The sequence below is a fragment of the Leiobunum rupestre genome, chromosome 11 (genome assembly GCF_980474605.1).
Source record: "Leiobunum rupestre chromosome 11, qqLeiRupe1.1.hap1, whole genome shotgun sequence".
Taxonomy (NCBI): domain Eukaryota; kingdom Metazoa; phylum Arthropoda; class Arachnida; order Opiliones; family Sclerosomatidae; genus Leiobunum; species Leiobunum rupestre.
The window spans coordinates 38,269,903-38,295,160 of record NC_143394.1 but is presented as its reverse complement, the minus strand read 5'-3'; the positions used below and the strand labels follow the sequence as shown (position 1 = coordinate 38,295,160).

The 25,258-nt window shown below is 35.7% G+C and overlaps 2 protein-coding genes and 1 long non-coding RNA gene across 6 annotated transcripts; 2 read left to right on the top strand and 1 right to left on the bottom strand.

Moving 5' to 3' along the window:
• The first annotated feature begins 1,872 nt into the window (after window positions 1-1,872).
• On the top strand, window positions 1,873-2,600 carry LOC149922530 (death-associated inhibitor of apoptosis 2-like). 3 transcript variants are annotated; one of them, XM_090164138.1, is made up of 2 exons: window positions 1,873-1,953; window positions 2,158-2,600. In XM_090164138.1, the coding sequence occupies exon 2, from the start codon at window positions 2,160-2,162 to the stop codon at window positions 2,529-2,531; it is 372 nt and encodes a 123-aa protein (XP_090020264.1). In that variant the 5' UTR covers window positions 1,873-1,953; window positions 2,158-2,159; the 3' UTR covers window positions 2,532-2,600. The 3 variants fall into 3 exon arrangements, with proteins under 3 accessions (XP_090020264.1, XP_090020262.1, XP_090020263.1); XM_090164136.1 differs by having other exon boundaries at window positions 2,153-2,600; XM_090164137.1 differs by having other exon boundaries at window positions 1,873-1,957; window positions 2,153-2,600.
• Window positions 2,601-6,281: 3,681 nt separating this feature from the next.
• Window positions 6,282-7,852, bottom strand: LOC149922529 (uncharacterized). The gene is made up of 6 exons (XM_090163773.1): window positions 7,713-7,852; window positions 7,529-7,619; window positions 7,222-7,463; window positions 6,948-7,166; window positions 6,693-6,876; window positions 6,282-6,616 (listed from the first exon to the last, which is right to left on the bottom strand). The coding sequence occupies exons 1-5, from the start codon at window positions 7,775-7,777 to the stop codon at window positions 6,735-6,737; spliced, it is 759 nt and encodes a 252-aa protein (XP_090019899.1). The 5' UTR covers window positions 7,778-7,852; the 3' UTR covers window positions 6,282-6,616; window positions 6,693-6,734.
• A 14,978-nt stretch (window positions 7,853-22,830) lies between these two features.
• Window positions 22,831-23,886, top strand: LOC149922528 (uncharacterized). Of its 2 annotated transcripts, none has more exons than XR_016477193.1 (2): window positions 22,831-22,991; window positions 23,094-23,886. It is a non-coding gene; the product is annotated as an uncharacterized LOC149922528 (long non-coding RNA). The 2 variants fall into 2 exon arrangements; XR_016477192.1 differs by having other exon boundaries at window positions 22,863-22,991; window positions 23,082-23,886.
• The last annotated feature ends 1,372 nt before the right edge of the window (window positions 23,887-25,258 follow it).

Below are 25,258 nucleotides of genomic sequence, written 5' to 3'. Positions count from 1 at the left end.
TGCGTGTAACTAAAGCAGTTCTTAGGTTTTCTTTTAAGCCTGATATGCCAACCGAAAAACAATTTTCGTTTAGAACGTTAGAAATAATGTTAAGAAAATATAAAAACTGGTATTTACGTGAATTGAACCTGCAAGAGGACGAAGGTTACATCGACGTCCATCTAGCTACCCATGTCGTCATTGAGAAGATTTTTCAAAGATTGGGCCCTCACTCAAGGGAATACATTAACGTAAGCTTGAAATTTGTTTTGATCTAATTATTATTATTATTATTATTCGATTCAAAACTTTGATTATACAACATAAAAACTTGCGGAGACTAAAGCGTTAGTAAGTTAGTGTATGTATGTATGTACGATAGTGGATATATGAGACAGTGATAAATTGAACTAGTGAATAGAAGGTATGGATTATCGTTTAGCTTATTATTTTGATTTCTTTACTTTATAGATCGAGAGACGTATTGTAGGGGTCTCGGACGAGGACGAGGAAAAAGTTAATGCAATGCTAGATGTTTTTTTACACGGCGATTTACCCAACGCTGAATAAAACGAAGCATCTTCATCTTCGGTGAAACGGGTACCGACTCCCAAAATTGAAATTAAGGCAAAAAAAATGAAAAAAAATCTGTATAAAAATAAAATAAATAAATTTATTTTGATCCGAATATAGTGAAATATTTATTCGTTGAAGGATCTAGCGACATCTGGCCTGTAGAAAGATACACAGGGCAGCATGGATCTGATAACAAACGCAGCTGAATCAAAAGAAATTGAACTTTACGGAAACATTTTTGCGATATTTTTTTGATTAACGGTGTACAACTTAAAGTTTCTCTAACTAGAAAAAACAATGATTTAACCCTATTTAGCGAGACTCTTGACGCGTAAAGTTGAAATTATGCCTAAATTTTACTACCCCCTCAACAAGGTTTATTACATAGTAATTCCAAATATCCCTTTACCCGTACCGAGATTAAAATAACTTTTAGGATTTGAAGTTTCGATTATCTCAAGTGTTATTTAATCTCTAGATATACGACCCAGCGTTCTTTTAGTTCCTGGACCCCCTCGAGGAGAGACACGTAGCACGATTCTTTTATTTCCTATCCAACAATAATCATTTCAGTATATATCTGCAATTGCTAAAATAGTGTATTCTACCGAGTTAATAGTCTCTAAGATTTCCTCTAGTGGGAACCCCGAAACAGGATTAATTTTTATCAAAGTTGTATCAGAAGTAAGCGCAATGTATTTTCAGCTATTCTAATTTGCCTAATTTAACACGTGACGATTTTTTAGCGCCAACCAATGAGCAGTAACCAGGTAAATTAACGATAGGGTGCGAACAGATTTGATATTCTCTAAGATAATCTCGTACCATTGTCATTTCTTTTAAACGTTCCAATTGCGAATCAGTTACTGTAGTTAAGGAAAGGGTAGGGTCTTGGGTATCAGTTAAATCTATTATTTCCATTTCTGGAGAATCGGGTAAAGTTACTATGGGTACTTCTGGGAGCTCGTTATCAGTTATATCAATCAATTAAGGGGAGTCGATTATAATCATTTCAGGGGTATCAACTAAATTAATTTCTGTGTATTGTACTCCTTTCATTTCATTTTAATGCCAATTTACTTTGAAAATTGTCAACGTGGTATTTCCAAAACTCTCCGTCGAGTAGCAAAGGGTTTTTTTTTTCCAAATACTCAAGTGGGTTAATATCTGCCGTCAATCATTAGAGGCAGTTTAAACTGTCAGAGAGAGAGAGAGAGAGACAGCCAATAGAATTTGAGGGTTATTTGAAGTTTAGATCACGTGATGAATTATTCTCAACAAGTTAGGAATAAATTAATCTTACACGCGTCATTTCTCTTCGGCACATTGACGAGTAAAGACCTGCTGACGGATCGCTCAGTCTTTTCTACAGCTCGACAAAGGATTTCTACCCGTAAAGTAAGTAACTATTTTTTCTTGGTAATAGACTATATTTTTAGACATATTTAAAACAATTTGCATATTGAAAAAAGCGTTTATATTGAGAATTTTAGCGTAGAAATTTAACCATATTGATAAAATTAGGTTTAGTAGACTTAGGGGTAAATGTAGACTTAGAGAATGTATCATTTGAAACTATAGAACGTATTTGGTCTAGATCAGCTATGGACATTGAAGTGTATCGACTTGAAACGTTTCGTCACTGGAAAAATCCGCACGTCACTAAGGAGCAACTAGCGAAGGCTGGATTCTACTATATTCAGCGGGGCGATGAAGTACGATGTTACAAATGCCATGGCGTATTAGAAGGATGGAAATCAGGAGACGTACCAGAACTTGAACATGCTAGATTCTTTCCAAACTGTCCGGCTAGGGATAATTCACCATCGGAAAAAAAGTACCTTTCGCTAGAATGGGACATTCCCCCGACGCCAAAAGCAACTACGGTCTCTGACAAAAGCTTCTCACCTGTACCTGAAGAAGAAGAAGAAGACGTTTGTGACTGTCCCTCGGATGTCAGACGATACTGCTGCTAAACACTACAAATACGTGAGTTAGAACTTTTAATTAAATTAAGTTGCAGGAGATCGTTTCACCCCATTTAAATGCCTGTAAACTTAACTACTTTAATTTGTTTTAATTGTGTAATGTACAAGATAGCCATCTAATGGAATATCTGATAGTACCTACTAACATGTAAAACAAAGTTCTAAAATAAAAAATTAAATGTAAATAACTTGTTTTTATTGCCTAGAGATTAGAAATTAAGGAGTTCGGAAGCGATAAGCAAACGGGTAAAAATCTAATCTCCAGATATCTGCACGAGCAAAACTAATTTTGGAGAATGGGGATGGGGGAAAGCAACCGGTGAACGAGAGAGAGAGAGAAAGTATCCAGTGAATGGGGGCTGGGGGAAAGCAGCTGGTGAACGGGAGAGAGAGAGAAAGTATCCAGTGAATGGGGGTGGGGGAAAGCAGCTGGTGAACGGGAGAGAGAATCTGGTGATTAGAAATTCTGGTGATTAAGGGAGGAACGGGGGAAAGGAGTGGGTGAACGGGAGAATCTGGTGATTAGAAATTCTGGTGATTAAGGGAGGAACGGGAGAGGTGCGGGGTGAACGAGAGATAAAGTATCCAGTGAATGGGGGGTGGGGGAGAGAGAATCTGGTGATTAGAAATTCTGGTGATCAAGGGAGTAACGGGAGAGGTGCGGGGTGAACGAGAGATAAAGTATCCAGTGAATGGGGGTGGGGGAGAGAGAATCTGGTGATTAGAAATTCTGGTGATCAAGGGAGGAACGGGAGAGGCGCGGGTGAACGGCGGGAGCCAAGCTACAGCTTTGTGTCCTTCCGGTGATTGAGAATGAAATTCTCAATCACCGGATGATCATACTACTCTCTGGTATTTATTAGAACCATTTTTGGAGTAAAATAAACCTTGTTTTTCCCTTTCTTACCCAGGATAGGACCTAAAACTATATCGAAATCCAAAAAACACCAATTGCTTATAAATTGAATTTATTTCCAGGTTAATATCAAACAACTAAACAAAAATCATTGATTTTAAATCTATTTAAAGTCATGGCGTTATAATTACAAAATTTAAAATAATAAAGAGTCGAGATACTTCATGACTAAAGTTTTAAAATTTATTTACAATTAAAATGAACACGGCTAAAACTTTAGTCGGGAGAGGCGCGGGTGAACGGCGGGAGCCAAGCTACAGCTTTGTGTCCTTCCGGTGATTGAGAATGAAATTCTCAATCACCGGATGGACATACTCCTCTCTAATACCTTATGGTATGGAAGTATATCATAATAAGTAAACTAAAATGCCTTGTGTAGGATTAAATGTGCCTACAGAGGTTTAATTTAACTAAAAAGGACAGATATAAACCTTAAAATGGTATTTAAATAACATAAATGGTTCGCCTGAAACCATTTAAGGAACCAATATATTACCCAACAGGTTAATTTTAATCCCGAAAGAGTCCCAATAAATACCCAAAAGTAGTATGGGCAAGAACCATAAGTAGGAAATATAAAAACCTATTTGGCACTAAGAAGGTCTCAAGAAGGTTCTTTAATCCTCCAAAAGGTTCTAATAAATACCTTATGGTATGGAAATATATCATAATAAGTAAATTAAAATGCCTTGTGTAGGATTACATAGTTCCTAAAAAGGTTTAATTTAAATCTGAAAAAGCAGCGATATAAAACCTTAAAATGGTATTTAAAGACCATAAATGGCTCGCCTGAAAACCGTTTTAGGAACTGAAATAATACCCAGGAGGTTAATTTTAATCCCGAAAATATATTAATAAATACCTAAAAATAGTATGGACAAGCACCATAAATAGGAAATATAAAAACCTCTTTATGTACTAAGAAGGTCCCAAGAAGGTTTTTTACCTCTCCAAATATGGGATTATTTAATACCACGAGGTATACAAAAATACCTTACAAATGAGGTGTTTTTTAGTACCAATATCTAAAGGTATGCAAAAGTACCTTACCAATGAAGTGTTTTCCAGTACCAATATCAAAAGGTATGCAAAAGTACCTTACCAATGAAGTGTTTTCCAGTACCAATATCAAAAGGTATGCAAAAGTACCTAACCAATGAGGTATTTTCCAGTACCAATATAAAAAGGTTTATTTTCATACTCTAACTAACTAGCCGCACTAGCGTTAGCTAGTTCCATGCGTCTAATCAGGAAGATCACTAAAAAAATTATCCTTATGTCCAACCCTGCTCCACAGTCTCTTCGGAGTCCTCCCTCCAGTGGCGCCGCCAGCAATAGGCGTACAATAATGCATAAATATTTTCACACAAAGTAAGAGTTATTTACATTTTTGAAAGCATTTAAATTTTTATAGGCCTTGGCTGTATCACTCGGCGATTTCCAAAGACTAAGAGGAATTCGCCAAGAGTTATTAAACTTTAGTCACATAATAATTTACGTTGTCAATGGCGAAACAGACCATTATTAAAAAATGCATTAGGTAAATAGGTAGTGTCATACTTATGGTTTAAGTAAATATATTAAAAATTAGTGGGCAAGAGAGGGCCCCAAATTGTAGTGCCTACGTGGGAAAAAATCCTGGCGGCGCCACTGCCTCCCTCCCTTCTTTACCGGGTAGCTGTAGCGGACGACGGTAAGAGTACTTGCATTAGAGCGAATCTTTAACAAATGGTCATTTCCTGGTGAAATGAGCTGTTATTAATAATTATTTTCCAGAGGGAACCCGGTTATCATCAATCTTTACAATTTATCCATTGTACTATTTAGAAAGAAGTAATATTTAAAAAAATCCCCTAAACACTCAAGTTTCCGAATAAGCAGCCAATTCGCGGGAACCTATAAATACCTTTTGCATTTGGGGGACGAAAAATCCCCCTTTGATTAAAAGCAACGGCGCTGCTTTGGCATGGTTAGATAGAGGGAATAAATACCAATCAAACGACGTATCAATTAAATTTTGATTGAGTACCGTTCATGAGCAATCAGTTTTCTCGGAGTCCCTTCACCAACCCCAATAACGTCGAGAGTGAAAATAACAGCCTCAACCCCTCTAAAACTAGAGGGGCGAGGCTCAAAAGGCGGCGAAATAACAACAAACGTTTAAGGGGGAACTAAACTTTATTAAGAAAACAAACACGGTACAAAGGCAAATAGTTAATAATTTGAGAAACATTTAACAAAGCATATAAAGCGATAAAAAGGACTGTTATAAAAGTAGGAAAGGTTCTGGGAAATACAATATAATATTTTTTACTGTTTTGTGTTTGAAAAAACAATTTTGATATTCCTTCCTAAAGTTGTATTCTGAGATAATAATGTTTATCAAAATGCACTCTATATAAAAATACATTAGAATTAAATAAATGTTAATACTAAACTACTAAATATTAAGTCAACTAAATGTACATGTTAAACATTTATTACACGCGAATAAAACAAACCCTACTTCGAAGGACTAGAAAGTGCTTACAGGAAATATAACACGATAAGAAAATATTCGTTTCACATTCATTACGTTTATTCTTATTATAAACAATTTTGATATTCGTTCGTAAACTAGTTTAGAAAGTTATATTTATTGAAATGCACTCTATAAACTTATACATGGGAAGGAAAATAAATATTATAACGGATGATTAAAAACGGGTTAATTAAAATGTAACGTCGTAAGATAATTTTTTTACATTAATAAAAATAACTTTAGAATATGTTCTCAAAATAATGAAGTTTTTTTTATTCAAATGCATTCTATAAACGTATACGTGAGAATGAAAACCAATATTAATAACAACTAACTAATGGTTAACAGAAATATATTATAATGAGATTAAATAAGTTTCACACATTTTACAGATAGATTTATAATCTTTAAGCTAAACAATTTTGATATTTGTTCCAAAGCGGACAAAAGCCAAATGAATTTTGTGCATGTACGCATTCAACTCTCGTTTAACAAAAGTTTCGTTTACGTGAACGGATTTATTGGCAATTTCGTCGAGTTCGCTTCTTCTGGCGTCTTCCGCTTTTATTTCATTTTCCTCGTGCGAATCCTTTTTCCGGGCGAGTGTCCTCAACTGACGTTTGATCTTTTAGTGTCCTGTATAATAAATGAAACGGGTCAAACTCTTAATCGAGATGCCGCGCGAATAAAATATAAAAGTGGTAACGCTTACCTGGGCTGCCGTTGGTCACCCTTAGGAGCATTTAGGGAACTTCTATTCAAGAGAATAGTGTCCTCTTTTTCCTAAACAGCAAAGTCCTGTCAATATTGATAATCTGAATTTTGACTTACCTTTTTTAGCTTTCCCATCTTTTTCCTGGTGAGTGTCCTCATCCTCCTGCTGGTCCAATAAAGTTCTGGATAATAAATTTAACAGGTTGTTCTAGTAATCAAGATATGGAAAATCATTAAATATAGTAGCTGTTACGTCTGCTGTGGATTTTCGTTCAGGGACGAATTTAAAGAAACTGTTTCACAATAGGTAGTTGGGTCTTTGTAGGACTTGTAGGTGATTTCGCTGAGCTCACGCTTGCGCTGTTTCTTTACTCTTCTTATTCCTAAACAACAAAGTCTCGTGAATAAGGAGAAACCTAATTTTGACTTACCTTTTTTAGTGTCCACATCCTTTGGTTGGTCTTCAATTGTCCTGTATAATAAATGAAATGAGTCAAACTCTTAATCATGAAATATTATACATTTACGTCTGCCGCGGTTGTTCTTCCTTAGGCGCATTCTCGGAAAGGGTTTCCACGTTGATGTCGTCCTCTTGAATCCGGATCGTTGCGGTGTCATGGCGTTGGTTGTTCCGTTGAGGGCTGTCTTCTAATCCCAATCTTCGCGGGAGTTCGTCGTAAACGAATTTCGCGTCGCCGTCTATTTCCTCGGGCTTCAAGATGCCAGTAGTTGGGTAAACTTGGTAGGTCTCGACGTTGTTCGTGTTAATCTGGCAAAACGTTCAATACTCGCGTTAGTTTAAGTTCGATATTTTGGAATGTTATTTTTCCATACTTTGAAAGCGTGGGTATAATCTTTCGGATTTTTGATGGCGATGACGCGTTTCCTAAAGTCGTGTTTCTGGTCTAATGGAAATCCCTCGGCTCTGAAAATGAAATTCATACAGTGTACATTTTTATTGACAAATATAGTATTTGACATTCAAGAAAAAAATGTAAAAAGGTTTGGTATAACTTACGTGTTACCCTCGGTGTTACCCATTAACGATAAATTCTTATCTGACGACGTCAAGTGGGTGTCCATTGTCGTCAATAATCCCCAAGGTGTGGTCCGGCACAATGATCCAGGAGAGTTAAAGGCTTAGGCCTAAGTCTCAAGTTGATTTAATATTTTCTGGCGCGTGAAACGCGCGTCAATATTACGTAAACTATTCGTGCGCGTGAAACGCGCGCCAATATTACGTAAACTATTCGTGCGCGTGAAACGCGCGTCAATATTACGTAAACTATTCGTCCGCGTGAAACGTGCGCCAATATTACGTAATCATTTTTGGCGGGCATTTTTTGAAGCGCCTTTAGAAGAAAGTATTTTTGGAAATACAGCAATGTTAGCAATGAAATGTTTACACAATTACTGGAATAAATTGGTTTGTACGAACCCAAAATTAGATATTTACCCAAAATTAGATATTTACCCAAAATTAGATATTTACCCAAAATTAGATATTTACCCAAAATTAGATATATATCCAAAATTAGATATTTACCAAAAATGAGATATTTACCCAAATTTAATCACCTTTGTTTTAAAAAAAATCTTTGAAATTTTGAATAATTTCATTAGGCACCCTTAGAATATTCGATTTTGCCATGTTAATTTACATAGAGAAATATAATATTTTAGTTGTCAAAAACGTTTTCGGTTGCCATGGTAAAAATAAATCCCATCGTATTTTTTCCCTTTGGGGTTTTTTAAGTTACATAAAGGTCTACTTAATCCCTGAATTTAAACAAAATCGATGAATTACACCTCGGTAGTCTCCTTGTTAGTTAATCGCCCGAAAATTTATATACGGCGGACTACTCGTCGCCTTTGAAAGAGAGCTACAAAATTTGAAATTTCACTATAATTGTATCACAAAAAACATAACACTCATAAGTACGACTCAGACTATTCTTTCAGTGCTCAATGGTTTAATAATTCTTTGTTTCACAAATGACCATATTTAATATTTAATGAAGACATACAACTATTTGAGTGTTGTTTTTAGTCATTCGAATGTATGATATTTTTTTCTTACTTCCAGTCACATAATTCTTTCGTGACTGGATATTAAATGAAATACATTTTATCATAAGTAACATAATAACAATAAGGATGACCATTAGCGCAACTTCTCATGAAACTGATTTTCACAGTTATTGCGCAATCAAGGTTTAGTTCAGCACAGAGCCCCCTAGTGTCTAAAACACGCCGAAGTTGAAATATACTACTACCAAGGACGATATTATACTACTCAGTTTGGTTGCAAATCCAATTCGGAGCTGGGCGAGAGTATCAGTGTCGAAGAAAGGTTTCTTTCGAAAATTAGTATTAACACAATAGCAAGGGTCATACTTATAGTTATTATTTTACTTATGATTTTATCATAATTCAAATAGTCCGCCGTGGATATTTTTCTTACTGAGACTTTTCGTGGGACGAATTGACGACTTAAGACGACCAAAGGCTTAACCAGTAAAAATCAATTGGATGATTACGATAATTAAATATTTCTTCTATTTTAGGCACATGGACAGTAATCACAAATTAATAGCGTTCCGCTTCGTATACCATGGGCTTGTTGATGGCTATAGACAGTCGTTTGATTATATATTTACGTTGCGCGAACAATAATCGAGCAGATACAGTATTAGGTTTTTTTGTAAATGGTTGTGAAAATTCTGGACTTCCTTCGCGAGTTCGAGGCGATATGGGAGTTGAGAACGTTAACGTCGCCAGGTACATGTTAGATCATCGTGGTCTTAACAGAGGTAGTTTTATAACTGGTCTTAGTGTTCACAACACTAGGATTGAACGACTTTGGGCTGAAGTTAACCGCGTAGTTACGTCGAATTTTCGATCAATATTTGTTCATATGCAAGAAGAGAGATTGTTAAATCAAACTAATGAGATGCACATTTACTGTCTACATTATGTATTTGAACCTCGAATCCAACGTTTTTGCGACACTTTCCGTAATGAGTGGAATTATCACATTTTAAGGACGGAAGGTGCATCTCCAATTCAAATGTGGTCATTAAATAGGTTGGATGACATCAGAAGCAGAGATGAAGACGACGAATACAATATCAATCCAAATATGTACGGCGTTGAAGATAATGACGTTCCAAGCGAAATTGAAACCGACAACAATATAATTGTGCCAGAAACCCATTTTGCATTATCAGAAATAAATTTTTTAAGTTTAAGAAACCAAGTAAACCCACTCGCGGATGATGGACACAATGGTATTGAACTATATAGAAGATCATTAGAAATAATAACCGATTTAGTGCGGCGTGGATAGTTGCATTATTTCAGATACAATATTCATAAGTTCGTGTTTTAAATGTTTTTACGTTATTTTCATTTCATTTTTCCTATAAAATCTAGCACTTTTTTAAATAAACCAATAACGTCACAAGAACGTCAATGACTTATCTTTGCCTTATAAGTACAGAAAACTACAATTACTTACAATACTATCCCTATATGCAGAGCCGTACCTAGACCAAATAACGCCCTGGGCAAAACATCAAAATGGCGCCCTCATAACTAGAGCTCGGCGAAACGGATAAATTAACCGCTAAAATTTCGATTAACCATAAAAAGTACGATAAACTGTTTATTCGTGGATATTATCCAGACTAAAATGCAATTTAACATGTAAAATTAATAAAAAAAATCGGATAATTTGTGGATAATTGTGTGTTTTGGATAAAAATAAATAAAACGCCGAGCTCTACTCATAACCTTAGGTAGAAATATTTTACGAAAAACTAATACTCAGAGAAAAATATTTATTTTAAAATAACATTTATATATACATACTCATACATATGATATTTATTTTTACAATTTTAAATTTTTATTTTTATGGCCTTTATTGCCGCAAACTTGTCGATAACCATATCGAAATTAGTTTTTTTTTGACATTTCGTATTCTATCGATAAAATTGAGAGATTTGTACAAAATTCGAATGGCAATTGTTATATTTGGATATACATTTGTCAGCGAGGGTTCCAATATGGTATTTAATAAATCTAAAGAATTTGCGCTGTCAAGATTGTCCATTAAAGAACTAAATTGATATTAAAAACTTTCAATTTCTGCTGATATTTCAATTAGATCTATGTCACCTGGATATTTTTCGCCTAATCTGACTGCTCGTTTTTTTAAATCTTCAACTGGAAAGGTACAGTCCCGATCAAAAGTTTCTAGCCGTTTTCTCTCGGCAGCCATTTTGTTTCTATTTTAGGTAGAGAGCCGAATGAGGACTTCTATGAAAGCAAACCCTCACGAAATTAATATAGGTGAAAATTAATGCCCAACCACCATTAGGGCACGAGCAAAGCCGGAAATAGCCAAACCCCTCCAAAATGACGTCATGAAAAATAAATAAAATATCTCGTGCCTACGCTCGTTCAAGCGTCTGGTTTCATTTTTCAAATCAGATTTGTGGTTGTAAAGTTATTGAAGAAATAGTAATGACGGAAAACATGAAAATTAACCCTAATTTAATTTTAAAATAATATCGCTCGAGATATTTTTTGCTGCACGATGTTTTATGAAAACTATAGGAGTTACCAGTCCAGTTTTTATTTTAATCAAAAGGTTTAATAGCGTAGAGTAGCATATATTAATATGAAAGAGCTCTACTTGGTCGTTATGGAGATATGACGCGAAATTACATAACCAACTTGTAGGTTTTATCGGTTTTCCCCTTATGAATAATTAACAAATAATAATTACCTAATTATTAATTAATTTATGAATAATTAATTAGTTAATTTAACATTTTTTTTATTCAAGCTTTGATTTTTTTCATTTTCTTTGTTTTTTTTAAGCTAGTTTAGTTATAAAACCATTTCAAATGTTGAAACTGGCGCCATCTATGAAAGTTCTACGAGCCTTAGTGTAGTCTAACATTTCGGTAAGTCTTTATTTTGAGTTTCGTGAGTTCTACTGTATCCCAAAAATATCTTTTGTAAAACCTTTTTCGGCGAATTGACGACAGTGTAGCCGCCGGACTAAGGAAACCAAAATTCGTATTTGAACAATTCTAATACAGATATATTTATGTTTCATTATTTTCGATTTTTAGTGAAATATTTTCAATTTATTTTTAATAAAATTTTTAATTTTTCAATATCTAATTTAAATAAAAATCTTCCATTTTGGGTCCCTACAATTTTTGCGCCCTGGGCCGCCGCCCCGCCCGCCCTACCCAAGGAACGGTACTGCCTATATGATTAATTGGATGGCGAAATGTACAAGTGAAAACGCGATTAGGTCGTTTTGAGAATAGTCAATTTTATCCTCCGACTAAATAATTCATTTTAAAAGCGTATAGAATACTGGGCAAAGTGACCAGGCTTTTGCTATTGGTTACTATCTGTTTTTTTAAACCCACAATCCAGTGGTGTAGATCGAGGGGGTAGCCACCTGGAAAAAAATTGTAGACCAGATTTCTGATTTCCCAATATATTTCCGATATTTCTTACATTTCCGATATTTCCCAAATATTTCCGGTATTTCTTGTGGATTTCTAGATTTTCGGAAATAAGTATATCGCTATTTGTACACCATATTTCTTAAGTGGCTACCCCCTTGGTGTAGATAAGGCCTCCGGAGAACCCTAAGGCTTCAGTGGCCCCCTAATTTCCCATCAAATTATATGCTAGATACCGAATAAAATATCGAATATTATTGGGGGGGGGGGGGTGAAAGTTACTTCTCGCCAACCCGAGCCGGGAGTGCTGTTGGGAACTCAAGATGGGTGCTGGGAGGGGCAAAAAACTTTTAGAACCTCAACTGTGTTTAAATTTCAGTCTTTTCCCACCAATTTACATAGTAGTAAAAGGTACACATGCATTCGGAGAAGCTACCCTCCATTAAAACATCAAAACCATTATCCAGACCCCTTTTGGTTTCTCTTTGCCCCCTCCAACTTCTCGAACGTTCCTACGCCCCTAGTGCAGACAGACTTTTCAAAATCATTTCGCCAACTCAACCCAAGTTTGGCCCTCTAGACAAAGTTGATGGGGGTGGCTCCATCTGCTTCTCCATGGATTCGCCCCTCCGCTTAACTAAAAATCGGAGGTTGGATTAAAGTTGTTGTATCTTACGGCAGAGACGTTTCCAATGTGAAGCGCTGGCGAAGTAAAGGACTCGAAATCTTGCCAAAACCTACGACTTCTGCACCTCATTATTCAGCATATTAGAAGTTTCGTAGGAATCTGGCACCATTAAGCAGCGATTCATGCTTTCGAATGGCAGTATTCTAGTTAACTATAAATTTAATTATAATCAGCTAGACTAGTACCCAAAGTACCACCCTAGGTCCACGCCATCTAGCGACTTTTATTGGCTTTAATTCAGAGGGCCGGGTTACAATGCGTAGGGGGGTGGTGGCAAGCCCTTCAAGCCACGGGAACCAATAGCTCCCTACACTCACTATTACCGTTAACCTCTACAAGTTTTTATGGAAGGGGAAACCGAAGAACTCAGGAGCAAACCCCTTTAACCAGTGAGGAGATAACTGGTAGTCATTTACATAACGCATTATGTATAATTATACTAACGTCAAAAGTAAATTAGTAATTAATTAGTTTTCAATTATTTATGTCTAAAATGAATAACGTTAACAATTATAAACAGTTACTTCTTCAATTTCAAAAAAATTACTATATGCGAATTAACTTACTCATATATTTCACATGTTATTCAATTGTAGATATTTCCAAATCGGCATTACAACTTTGAAATAATTTCGTAAATTTATTTATTTATTTAATTTACTTTTTGCCATTGTAAACATTTTGGCTTTTGCGAAGTTATTTCTTAAAACTATTAATATATAAAAATAATTCGAATATTTTATTTCATAATTAAAAATACAGCGAGTATTTAATGTAATTTAATAATTAACCCCAATATCTGCCCTAAGCAATTTAAGAATTTTTGTGCCCCCCCCCCCCCCCCCTCATTAGTTAGTAGACGCCGGACTCAGGAAAACAAAATTCATATTTGGAATCTTGGATAATACTAATACAGATGCATTTATATTTTATTTATATTTTACTCGGTAACTTAATTTTTTAACGTGTATGAGATACATTTTGTAGGATAAATTTTTATATTTTTTAAATTAAATTTTATGGTAAATCCGCCACTGAAATAAGGCAAAGCGTCTACCGCTGACACCGGCAATTTGCCAAAACGACAACCTCAGGGGAGAGTTTCGTTTGGCCGACTGCTCGTTTGGCCGACTACTCATTTCGCCGACTGATCATTTGGCCAACTGCTCATTTGACATTTGGACGATACTAGGTGCGTTTGGCTAGGTACTGTCCTCTAGGTCGCGTTTTAGAAGGCCCAGCTTGGTTATAAAGAACGGGGCTGAGGGGGCGCGGGTCGGGCCCCCAGCGCTCGAGCGAAGTAAGTTCGCGGCGCCGTCCGGCACCAATACTTAGAATACATTGCCCGTTCTATAAGTCAACCTAACACTAAAGACATAGAGAAGGACAGGCAATAAGAGTCGGTGAAATGAGCAGTCGTTCAAAAGAGCAGTTGGTCAAATGAGTGGTCGGCCAAACGAGCAGTCGGCCAAACGAGCAGTCGGCCAAACGAGCAGTCGGCCAAACGAGCAGTCAGCCAAACGAGCCGTCGGTCAAATGGGCTGCTCATTTGGCCGACCAGAATTTCGGCTAAAAGAGTAGTCGGCCAAATGAGTAGTCGGCCATATGGTCTGCTCATTTGGCCGACCGAAAAGTCGACAAAATGAGCTGTCGGCCAAATGGGCATTCGGACATATGAGCAGTCGGCCAAATGAAAAGTCGGTCAAATGAGGAGTCGGCCAAATGTACCCCACCCTACCTCAGTACCTCTATAAAAATATTGGATACCGCAAAACTGGTGGCGATAACAAAATGGTAACACGAAATGTTTTGACTATACTAAAGTATAATAGATGATGCCAGACTACCATTTTTAGGGAGGTAATCGTTTTGGCGAATTGCCGATGTCAGTAGACGCTTCAAAGGAGTATATTACTATAAATATTATATATTGATACTGATATAGTTATTTTTTATTTAGTTTTAGTTCCATTGTATCATTATCACATTTTTTAGTTTTTCCTAATGAATAAAATTTCGATGGTGCCCCTAATTTATATATTTCTTGATGCCCTAAGCAATTGCTTTTTTGCCTAATGGTTAATCCAGGGCTGGCCACGATGGTGATAATTAAAGTATGTGTCTTTGTGGTGTGGACAATTCCCAACATTCGTAGACTTGCTGGCACCTAGGAGCAACAAACACAGCGCCCCACACAAGGAGAACGCAACTCGTCAAAAGTGGTGGATTGTCTTGCGTACATTTGTCATTGGCTAGACGCTTTAGCGCCTGCTGCTGTCGGAAGGGAAAAATTCGGAAATTGTTTCCCCCCCCCCCGCCCGTAAAACGTTCAGCGTAAAGGCTCGTGACGCTCGTCCAATGAAATTCGTACACAACCCTTCGTTAGCGTGTTTAAAGACTAGCTGCGTTCTCCTTGTGTTTGTTAATCCTAGCTGGCACGGAAGCATAAAAGCCCCGAAATCACGAGATTTACCGGGACAGTTCTCAGCTTACCGCGATCCCATGGAGACATTGCCGATCGCGCCCGTGGCGTAGCGTGGGCCATTGTCGCCCGGGGCGGAATCATAATTTGCCGCCCATTTGACGTCATAAAAATAATTATGTTGGTGTTGGTGAGAAAAAGTCATCATATGAAAGAACTGAGCGAAAAATATTTATTTCAAAACCATATAATATAGTACGTCTGTGTTCAAAACGTATTACACTATAAAAGTAACATCTAAAATTCAACTTTTCGGGCCTTACGCGCAGCAAAATCATTTATAACTTCGTCAAAGTTAATTTCGTTCGTCACACTTTGTTCTATTGACAAAATGGCCAAATTACTCAATCTTATGGAGCTCATGGTAGACCTCAAGTAATTTTTTCTTAATTTCAGCTTTGAGAAGTTACGTTCACATGAAGCAACACTGATAGCTATAGTTAAGAAAATTCGAAGCATAATTACGAATTTACGATATTAGGTACGCAAATGCCATAGTTGCATTGCTGAATAAATTCTAAAAGCTCGAGCGATCTTTTTATGAATTTTAGAATTTTATTGCCCTGCCCATGTTTCCTAAAAATTACTTGTAGTGTAAAAATCATAAACTGGCATATTCAATGTTTCATTTTGGGGCAGCCGGGTAGCCGCCTTCGTTTTGTTCATATTTTCCGTGAGACTTTAAACTAAAACTTACTATTAAAACGGCAGCGCGGCGGGAAACAAAACTGCAAAATACTGTCACAAAATTCTCATTAAAAAGTCTTCAAACTGGCACTGTCGAGTCGAGACTGGAGTGCCTTTGTTAACTGTATGAACTGAACTGAACGAAACGAACGAAGTCGAGCGAAGGACGCGGCAAAAGGAAATGGAGAAGTTCAAGTTCAACAAGTTGAAATAATTATATTTTGAATATTCGTCTGATGATGAGTCTTCAATTATTCAATTGAAGAGTCCCTTTTGAGTCGTAAGATATACAGCAATAAACAGTTTTTTCAGTTCAAAGAACTGACCAAACTCGAGTATTTACCCAGAAACAACTATCGGTTTACTTAATTTTAGTATTACACACAAACAACTATTCATCGTATTGGGTCCGGTTTTATCTCGTTTTGGAAATTTTTCCCCATCGAAAAAGACTGTTCTCTAACCAAGGCTTAAAGTTTCATAGCCACTGTTCCACTTGATGGAAATTGGTGAATACGGTAATCACAATTCAAGTATTCAGAATAAATAATTCATTTTAAAATAAAAATTTATAACTTAGATTGTTGTTGATGTTAAATTAAATTTTTAATCAGTCTGTATTAACAATAATAAATTTTGGAACTAGTATGTACTAACAACAATAATAAAAAATGGAACTATAACCAAGGAGGATAGGAAGAGAGGCGAAGAAGAAGGGATGAACGCGCCAAAATCATCCAAGTTGTAAAAAGGGGCAATTTTGCCGCCCTCCTAATGGTGGCGCCCGGGTTGGTCCGCCCCTCCGCCCCCCTCGCTACGCCACTAGATCGCGCCCCCATCTATGCAATTTTTGGCTGGCCTATTTACAAATAAAGTTGCCTGAAATTGTTAAATTTCAGTTGTTTTCAATCTAAATCTCAATTTTAATCCTTTTGTAGAATAGTTGAACGCCTTTTCTCCTTCTCGGGCTTGGGGCCAGACAAAAAGGTCACCGGGGTTTGATTCCAATGCGTCGGGTGTTCAACTATCACTAAGAAACCAGTCACTTTAAAAGTTCTTACGATATTTAGTCCTTTTATAGAATAAGTGATCCATGATTACTTTCCCTTCCCACTAACGCCATCTATGGTAATTTAAGTACTTTTCATTGAAATTTTTTTAAACTACGTCGTGCAGGTCAAAATTCGAAATATAAAAATATATTGGTATAAATATTTTTTTTCACAAAGCGAACAGGTCAAAATTCAAAATATAAAAATGTATTGGTAGAAATATTTTTTTTTCACAAAGCGAACAGGTCAAAATTAGAAATATAAAATAAAATTCCCAAAAATTTTGTGTGAGATAAAATATTACAAGGAAAATGTTTTTTCACAAAAATTTTTTTTCACTAAATTTTTTTTACGAAAATTACTTTCACGAAAAATTTTTTCACGAAAATTTTTTAATCCTGAAACTTTTTTTATTCTCGAAACGTTTTTCACGACCATTTTTTTTCTGGAAAACTTTTTTCACGACAATTTTTTTTCACTAAAATTATTTTTGCATACCAAAATATTTTTTTGCATACCAAAATATTTTTTGCATACCAAAATATTTTTTTGCATACCAAAATATTTTTTTGCATACCAAAATATTTTTTGCATACCAAAATATTTTTTCACAGGAACGCAAATATTTCTACCACAATTTTTTTATCACAACAAATTATTTTTATTTCATTTTCTAATTTTGACCTGGATGGCGTGCCATAGAAATCTCCACCACCATCACAGAGGTTTTGGGTTTAAGAGAACGGGGAACATGTGAGTAGAGCGCCTATGGGTTGGTAGGTATTTCATCAATTAGACGGGCTTTGTACTTATATTTCGCGGAACGCATGTGTTTAGTAAGTAAGTTACGTTTGTTCGCAAATGCATGTCTGTTGTCAGTAGAAGGTGACGCTCTGAATATACGAAAGGCAGAACGCTTGTCTCGAATTAGGTGCTCGGTTTCCTTGGACCACCAGAGCTCCCTCAACTGACCCGAAGGCTTCTTGGGTTTAATGGAGATCAAGGGCACCGACACGTCCCTGGCTTCAGTAACGTAATGGAGAAGGATATCAATCATTTCGTCTAAGCTAGGGGCATCGAGGACGGCTGACCAATCCTTTGAAAGCAGTGCAGCGCGAAATAGATCATAGTCCCCACGACTATAGGCAAAGACCATTTGATCAGAGCTAACAGCTCCCAGTGCGCCACCGCCCTTATAGGTTACAAGAGCCGGACCCCGACTCCCCGGTAAAGCCACCAGTTATTGCACACTCGAACCCATTTAGGGCCTGTTGAGGGCTACAAAAAAGATTGAATCCTAGGGCCCCCACTGGTACCGAAATATGGGAAGATTCCAGGGGCGAATCTTGGCATGGTCTTTATGGGCTGCGGACCGGGGCCCCGTACAAACAAAGGGCCCCCTTTGCGATTAAAAAAAACAATTTAAATTTAAGAAACATGAAATTTTTAATTACCCTGCAAAATGCATCTGTGACCTCCCAACTTGAGTTCATTGATTAGAAATTTACATGGAGTTTCTGTTTCTTCTACACTTGCAGAAAAAATCATTGATTAATATCGCGATTTAAATCAAGTTGATTTAAATCAGCCAACCCTGCATTTTACCAACAACCGTAATACGTACTTGTAGCGACGAACTGTCAACAGAATAAGGTTACGGGTGCTTCGATAATATTAATTACGAACATTCCATACAATCTTCAGGAATTGGAAAAGCCAAGAGACCAGACTTCTCAAATATCTACAATTTATTAAGAATATAAGTTGTAACTGAATAAAGAGCAAAACTTGAAGGTTCTAATTTGCCAGTTTTATTATATCACTTTCTGATAAAGCCTGTTTTATCTTGCAGAACCACATTACCATTTTATTTCTTGAGAACTATCAAGTCTTAAAAATTTAAAAACAAATTTCATTTTAAGGTTAACCAGTTTCTTTTCTTATCGAGTCATTGATATTTCCTAAGTTAACTAAAAGAAATTTAAGTAACTGATTGGCTGCTTTGTGGTAATTTCTGTCATTAAAAACTTTGGAAGTAGTGGTGCTTTAATTTCAATTGTAGGCCATTTCACAAGATGTAAGCAAATGTGAAACATGTACCTGTATGGCAAAATTCCAGTTAAGTAACCCCGCAATGACATTTGAACACCTTAGGCTTCGTATTCTGGAAAAAGTATCGTAATAAAACGATCTATATTAGTCACCTAAAATAATTTTGTTGATACAAATATATCATTTTAAAATTCAATCTTGTTTACTTTTCATAGATAGGTCGATGACAAAGGCTTAGCCGAACTTATACTACGTTACTTCTTACACCGTGCGAATTCACAATAAATATCTAAAATATTAATATTAATTGGTAATTATTATGTTTCTACGTTGTGTTTAATAAATATTTTAAGCGATTTACCTTTCAAATGATGTTAATTCCCTTCATTTGTCTACGTTATGTTATCCGGACTCTGGAACCGTTTTTCAAGAAATGTTTTTAATTTTGATGACGTCAAAGCAACAGCCAATCGCGGAACGTTTGGCTAAACAAAAATAAAAATTATTAAAGACTAGAAGTTCTACATTCAGAGGAGTAGACGACCCGTGGCCGTTGGCGTTCGCTAAGTCTCTCGGGACTTAGCTTACCTTGGGATGTGCGGGTTCGAATCCCGCACCTGACCGGCCAGTACATACAGTTGAAGGTACCCAAAGTCTAATACCTAATGAAACTGTTATTTTTATTATAATTAAATTTATACATATTGAATATTTATTTTATACATATTTAATATATTTTTTATACGTATTTAATATATTTTTTATACGTATTTAATATATTTTTTATACGTATTTAATATATTTTTATACATATTTAATATATTTTTTATACATATTTAATATATTTTTTATACGTATTTTATATATTTTTTCTACATATTTAATTTTTATTTTATATAATATTTATTTATTACATATAAATTATGTATTCCACGCGAGCCAACAGCTCCCTACACTTACTATTACCATATGTAACATAATTACTCATAAGTATGCCACTGTACCTTTATTCCATTCAAAAATCTTCACTAACGGTTTGTTTCACCACGAACCAGTTAAAAGGTGGACTACGTTAGATTTTAACCTTTTTATTCATCCTAGTAATTTTGGGAATCACACTATTGTTTAGTAACATATTTATATAAGCCAATGAAAAACCTCTAAATTGAGAAGGAATTTTTTGCGTCGGAATTTTAGTCAGCCCAATGTAGCTTTATTGAAATTTATAAACTCGCTCGGTTTGTGCGGATGAAGTTAAATTATGAGTAATTTAGAAAAATAAAGGTTTGGGGATATTCCATCAGCGTTATTAAAACCCATATCAAGCCTAGAAGAGTTAGGCATAGGCTCAAAAGAATCTGCACAGACTCGCACCTTGTAGATGCGCCAGAAAAGCTCAACCTGAATTTCAACTATTTTTTCCAATAAACCTGCTTCTTTTATTTGACAATTCAAATTTATTTTAGAACGTGAGTCTCCGAGAACTTCATTAATTTGCAAATTAATTACATTAACAGAACTTGACACTATATTGTAGTTCGTTTTAGCTCCTAAGCCTTGGTTGTTCAAACCGCTTTGTTTACTAAAATAATGGCCGTCGGTTTATCGGACGTAGAGCTAATTATACGACGGAATTATCGGCATTTGAGATTCGATGACGTCAAATATTACGTAGGGTTCGGATGACGCGATATCTGTAAAACAAACCGTTAGTGAAGAAATAGAGCTAGTGGAATACTTATGAGCAATTATGTTACATATGCTATTACCGTTAACTTCCTAGCTCGTTTGATTCTAACTTGGTTAATACTGCTTAATTCGACTAAAATCGCCGATTTAAAAGTTAAAGAAATCTGGAAATATGCGTTAAATAACTCGAAAAAAATCTAACGCTATCGGCTCCCACTCAGACTTCCATTTACGATTCTTTGTACCCCCCCCCCCCCCCCCTTCAAAAGAAAAAAACCTTCCGCTGCCGCTGAACTATAGGTATTTCACTCATAAATTTTGTCCGTGTAAAATGTCATTAGATTCGACTTCACTAAATTCACTCGCTGTCTGGATTAAGGGAAAACCCCCGGAATGTAAAGTCACGTTTTCCGCCACTAGATGATGCAAGGACTCCCTGAATTCGAGCTATATTGTTAGAGTAAAAAATTCCCGTTCTTACGCGTTGATTAGCACTAGTGACGTTAAAAACGAGTCGTATCCCGAGTTAGAGGACGATTTTCGATTGAATTTCCTCTCTCTTTAACCGTATGAAGCGTCTCGCGACTCTTCGCGAGTTTTTAAAACACCCGGAAAACCAGATTTCAACACGAGTAAGGTTTTAAATATCAGAATCCATCCAACCGGCTAAAAGGCGGGTATCTGGCGCGGCTAGGAGCATCGAGATGTAAATAACGGCCTACAACCAGCTTGCCTATCTAAAACATGACCATAATTACGGTCAAAATCACATTTAGCTACCAAGTACGATACAAAGCTCCAAAATATCTATTTTCTTTCCAGTGACAAAACAGCGCCATTTTACTTTTACGCAATAACCCTCGGAAGCACTCGGCGGAAGACGCGAAAACAAACTCGCCTTATTAGTTTAATACTAGGGATTTCAGGGTAGGGTAAGAAGAGTAACCCTAAGACGTCATTTACTCCGATTCTGCGGTGGCAAATAGTTTGAGTCGGAGTAAAAACGTTTTTCCAAAATGGCTACTTGGGCCCCTTTTACTGGCTAAGAAATACAAGTCGACGCAGCCCTAATACGAGTTTTGAGAATGGTCGGAAGGCCCGTTAAAAAATGACATTGTCGGCGAACGAAAAACCACGTAAATAAGCTAAGCCTTGTCGATACGCGTATTACGTGCAAGCGTATCAGAAATATGATATCCCCTTTACTTCTGGTAAAAAAAAACATATATACCAATATGGAACCCAAGCCGGTAAAAGAAGTTCATTTACTTTTTGTAAGAAATTAATTTACTACTGGTAAAAAAGTCAACGAAGTGCAAAAGTTTAATCGCAATTGAAATACCGCGTAAAACTAGAATGTTCATTTATTTTGGTAAAATAGTTCATTCTGGTAAAACCGCCTTTACATCTGGTAAATAAAAGTTCAGAAGCTTTACTTCTGGTAAAAACATTTTTTTTTCTCCTGGTAAAATAGCCTACATAACACGGCTTTTATCAAAATGTCAAAAAGTAAATAAATTGAACCAAGCGCTTTTGAAAGCAATAACGCGTAGTGTATATTTTGGTCACAATTATCGCTGCCTACCGACCGAGTGTTAAACTGAATATATTAAAGCTGCGTGCTCGTTTAAAATTCCCTCTGCGCAACTGCTGAAAGTTTCAATCGAAAAACATGGAAATTCAAAAATCGTACGCTAGTTCTTAACTTATTTAGTTCATGGATTTTTAGGCAGATGGCGCTATATTTCCTAAGCTCGAAGCCTAACGCTAATGGTACTGGTTGAAGCTTGGCACCTCCTCTTTAACAACAAAGGAATCAAGTATTGTAGCTATATCGAATTTTGAAATTTTTTTGCAAATTGAAATACGCGGCACTGCGATTCCCAAATAGATGGCGACACTGTACAGATAATTTGTAGCAGCTGACACTGCGCGAGCGCGAGCCAACGCGTCAGCCAGCCGCCGATAATCAGTTAATAAAACAAATCATATCTTAAAGCTTCTTGTAATTAATATAACTATAGAATAGTGTAACAGTGATTAAGGACACATGGTGTCAGAATTTTCTATATCTACGCCTGCTTTTGTATTTTTTCCACAATAAAAGGAGACATGGGAGGTTTAGCGCCTCCTAAAGAGCTAAGCCTTAACGGTAATGCTGACCAAAATTGCCGATTGTTTAAACAAAGGTTTACGTTGTATGAGGAGGCTTCTAAGAAAATCTGATTACTTTTGCGTATAGCTGGACAAGCAGCAATTGAACTCCACAACACATTCGTGTTTGAGCATACAGCGCCGAAGAATTTTACAAATACCCTAGTCAACTTTGAAGAGTATTGTAGCCCTAAGAAGAACGAAGTACAAGAAAGGCAAGTTTTTCGTTGGCGAATGCAGCTGGAAGAGGAATCTCTGTAACAGTATGTTACAGACGTAAGACTAAAAGCTAAGATGCGCAACTTTACAGAAGATGACAACATGATTAGAGATCAAATATTAACTGACATAGGAGATAAGAAGTTACGTAAATGTGTCAAGTAGCTGAAACATTAGCAATGCAACTTCCGTCATGGGGGGAGAACGTTTTTACACATGAAGCCCACAAAGAACAAGTCGATGCAATTAGCCACAAGAAAGTAAAAAAAGGGTTTAGATATAAGCCTGCAGACGAATCGCGTGTCCAACAGAGAACATCTACTAAGCAAATTAAGAATTGTTATAGATGCAAAGAAACTCATGAAGTAATGAAATGTCCTTCATAAGGACAACAATGTCTGAAGTGTGGCGGTAACATTCACTTTGCCAAAGCAATGATCAAATTTTTGAAACATGGAATGTCAATGTTGTCGCAATACGTAAGGTTGAAAGCTCCTCACCATCATTCCATCAAGGTCACATGATTGGATAGTTCAAGGCCAGGTTGGAGAAACGACTACACTGCAAATTTGAGGTACATTTAAAAAACACATTAATATCTCCTAGAACGGTATGGATTTAAGATCACATACACTTCAGGAATGTTTGAAGAACACATACAAAGCGTCCTAAAAGTGCACTAATCATGTTCTTAGCACTTTTCATCGTTTTTAAAACGTTGACATTATATGAACTAAAACGGTTCTTATGATCTAAAAGTGTGCTATTAAAGTGAACTTAACATGTTCTGTAAGTGTATGGTGCACTTAAATTCCCCAATTTAAGAGCACCTAAAGTGTTCTACAGATGTTGTTTTTGGAAGTGTACTTAAAATGTTCCAGGAAAAATAAAAATCAATTTAATGGAATTTTAATTACAAATAAAATAAAAATCAATTTAAAGGAATTTTATTTACATTTAATAACAAATAAAATAAAAATCAATTTAATGGAATTTTATTAACATTTAATTACAAATAAAAATCAATTTAAAGGAATTTTATTTACATTTAATTACAAATAAAATTAAAATTACATTAATTTTCATTTTATTTGTTTAAATAAAAAAGCCTATTTTAATTTGAAATCTAAATAAATTTTAATTAAATTCGTTTAAATAAAAACCTATTCAAAATAGGTTTTTATTTAAATTTCATAGTTTTACATATTGACTGGAATTTCTTGTAAAAATTTCACGGGAAATATAAAAGTGTTTAACATAAAATTTAAATATTAATATTAAATATTAATTATAATATTTAGTCATAAATCTTAGTTCCAGAACTAGTTCAGTGTTATATTTTATTAGATTTATCACTTTATATTATTGTATAGCAACCAGAATAGCACGTGCTGCCTATATACAGCAAGATATTTCATGTTGCGTCAGAGTACATATTTTTTAACAATTTAACTTACAATTTCTATTGTTTCAAAACAAGGGTAAAATTCCAAAAACTCTTAACTTCCACTTTTCAGGAGGTTGGACCTTGAAATAAAAGATTTTTTCAAGTTGGCTTTTAAAATTCCCATATCTGGTTTTGGTTTTCTCCATTCAGTTTGTATGGCTTTAATGCACTCGGTTTCTTGATCTTCAGTTAAAGATTCTGTCTTGCAATTATTTCTGGAAAATCCCCTTTAAAACCAAAAAACGATACTTAACACTTGTAGCATTTATAGACCAAAATAACTCACTTCAAAACTGCCTTCAAGATTGCTTGTTTTCGAAATTTACATGGAGTTTCTGTTTCTTCTACACTTGCAGAAAAAATCATTGATTAATATCGCGATTTAAATCAAGTTGATTTAAATCAGCCAACCCTGCATTTTACCAACAACCGTAATACGTACTTGTAGCGACGAACTGTCAACAGAATAAGGTTACGGGTGCTTCGATAATATTAATTACGAACATTCCATACAATATTCAGGAATTGGAAAAGCCAAGAGACCAGACTTCTCAAATATCTACAATTTATTAAGAATATAAGTTGTAACTGAATAAAGA

Bases quoted from the DNA above. Each gene is read 5' to 3' on its own strand.
- LOC149922530 (XM_090164138.1), top strand. From the start codon at position 2,160: ATGGACATTGAAGTGTATCGACTTGAAACGTTTCGTCACTGGAAAAAT.
- LOC149922529 (XM_090163773.1), bottom strand. From the start codon at position 7,777: ATGGACACCCACTTGACGTCGTCAGATAAGAATTTATCGTTAATGGGT. The intron at 7,620-7,712 runs GTAAGTTATACC...TTTCATTTTCAG, and splicing joins GGTAACACCGAGGGTAACAC to AGCCGAGGGATTTCCATTAG. The intron at 7,464-7,528 runs GTATGGAAAAAT...ACGTTTTGCCAG, and splicing joins ATTATACCCACGCTTTCAAA to ATTAACACGAACAACGTCGA.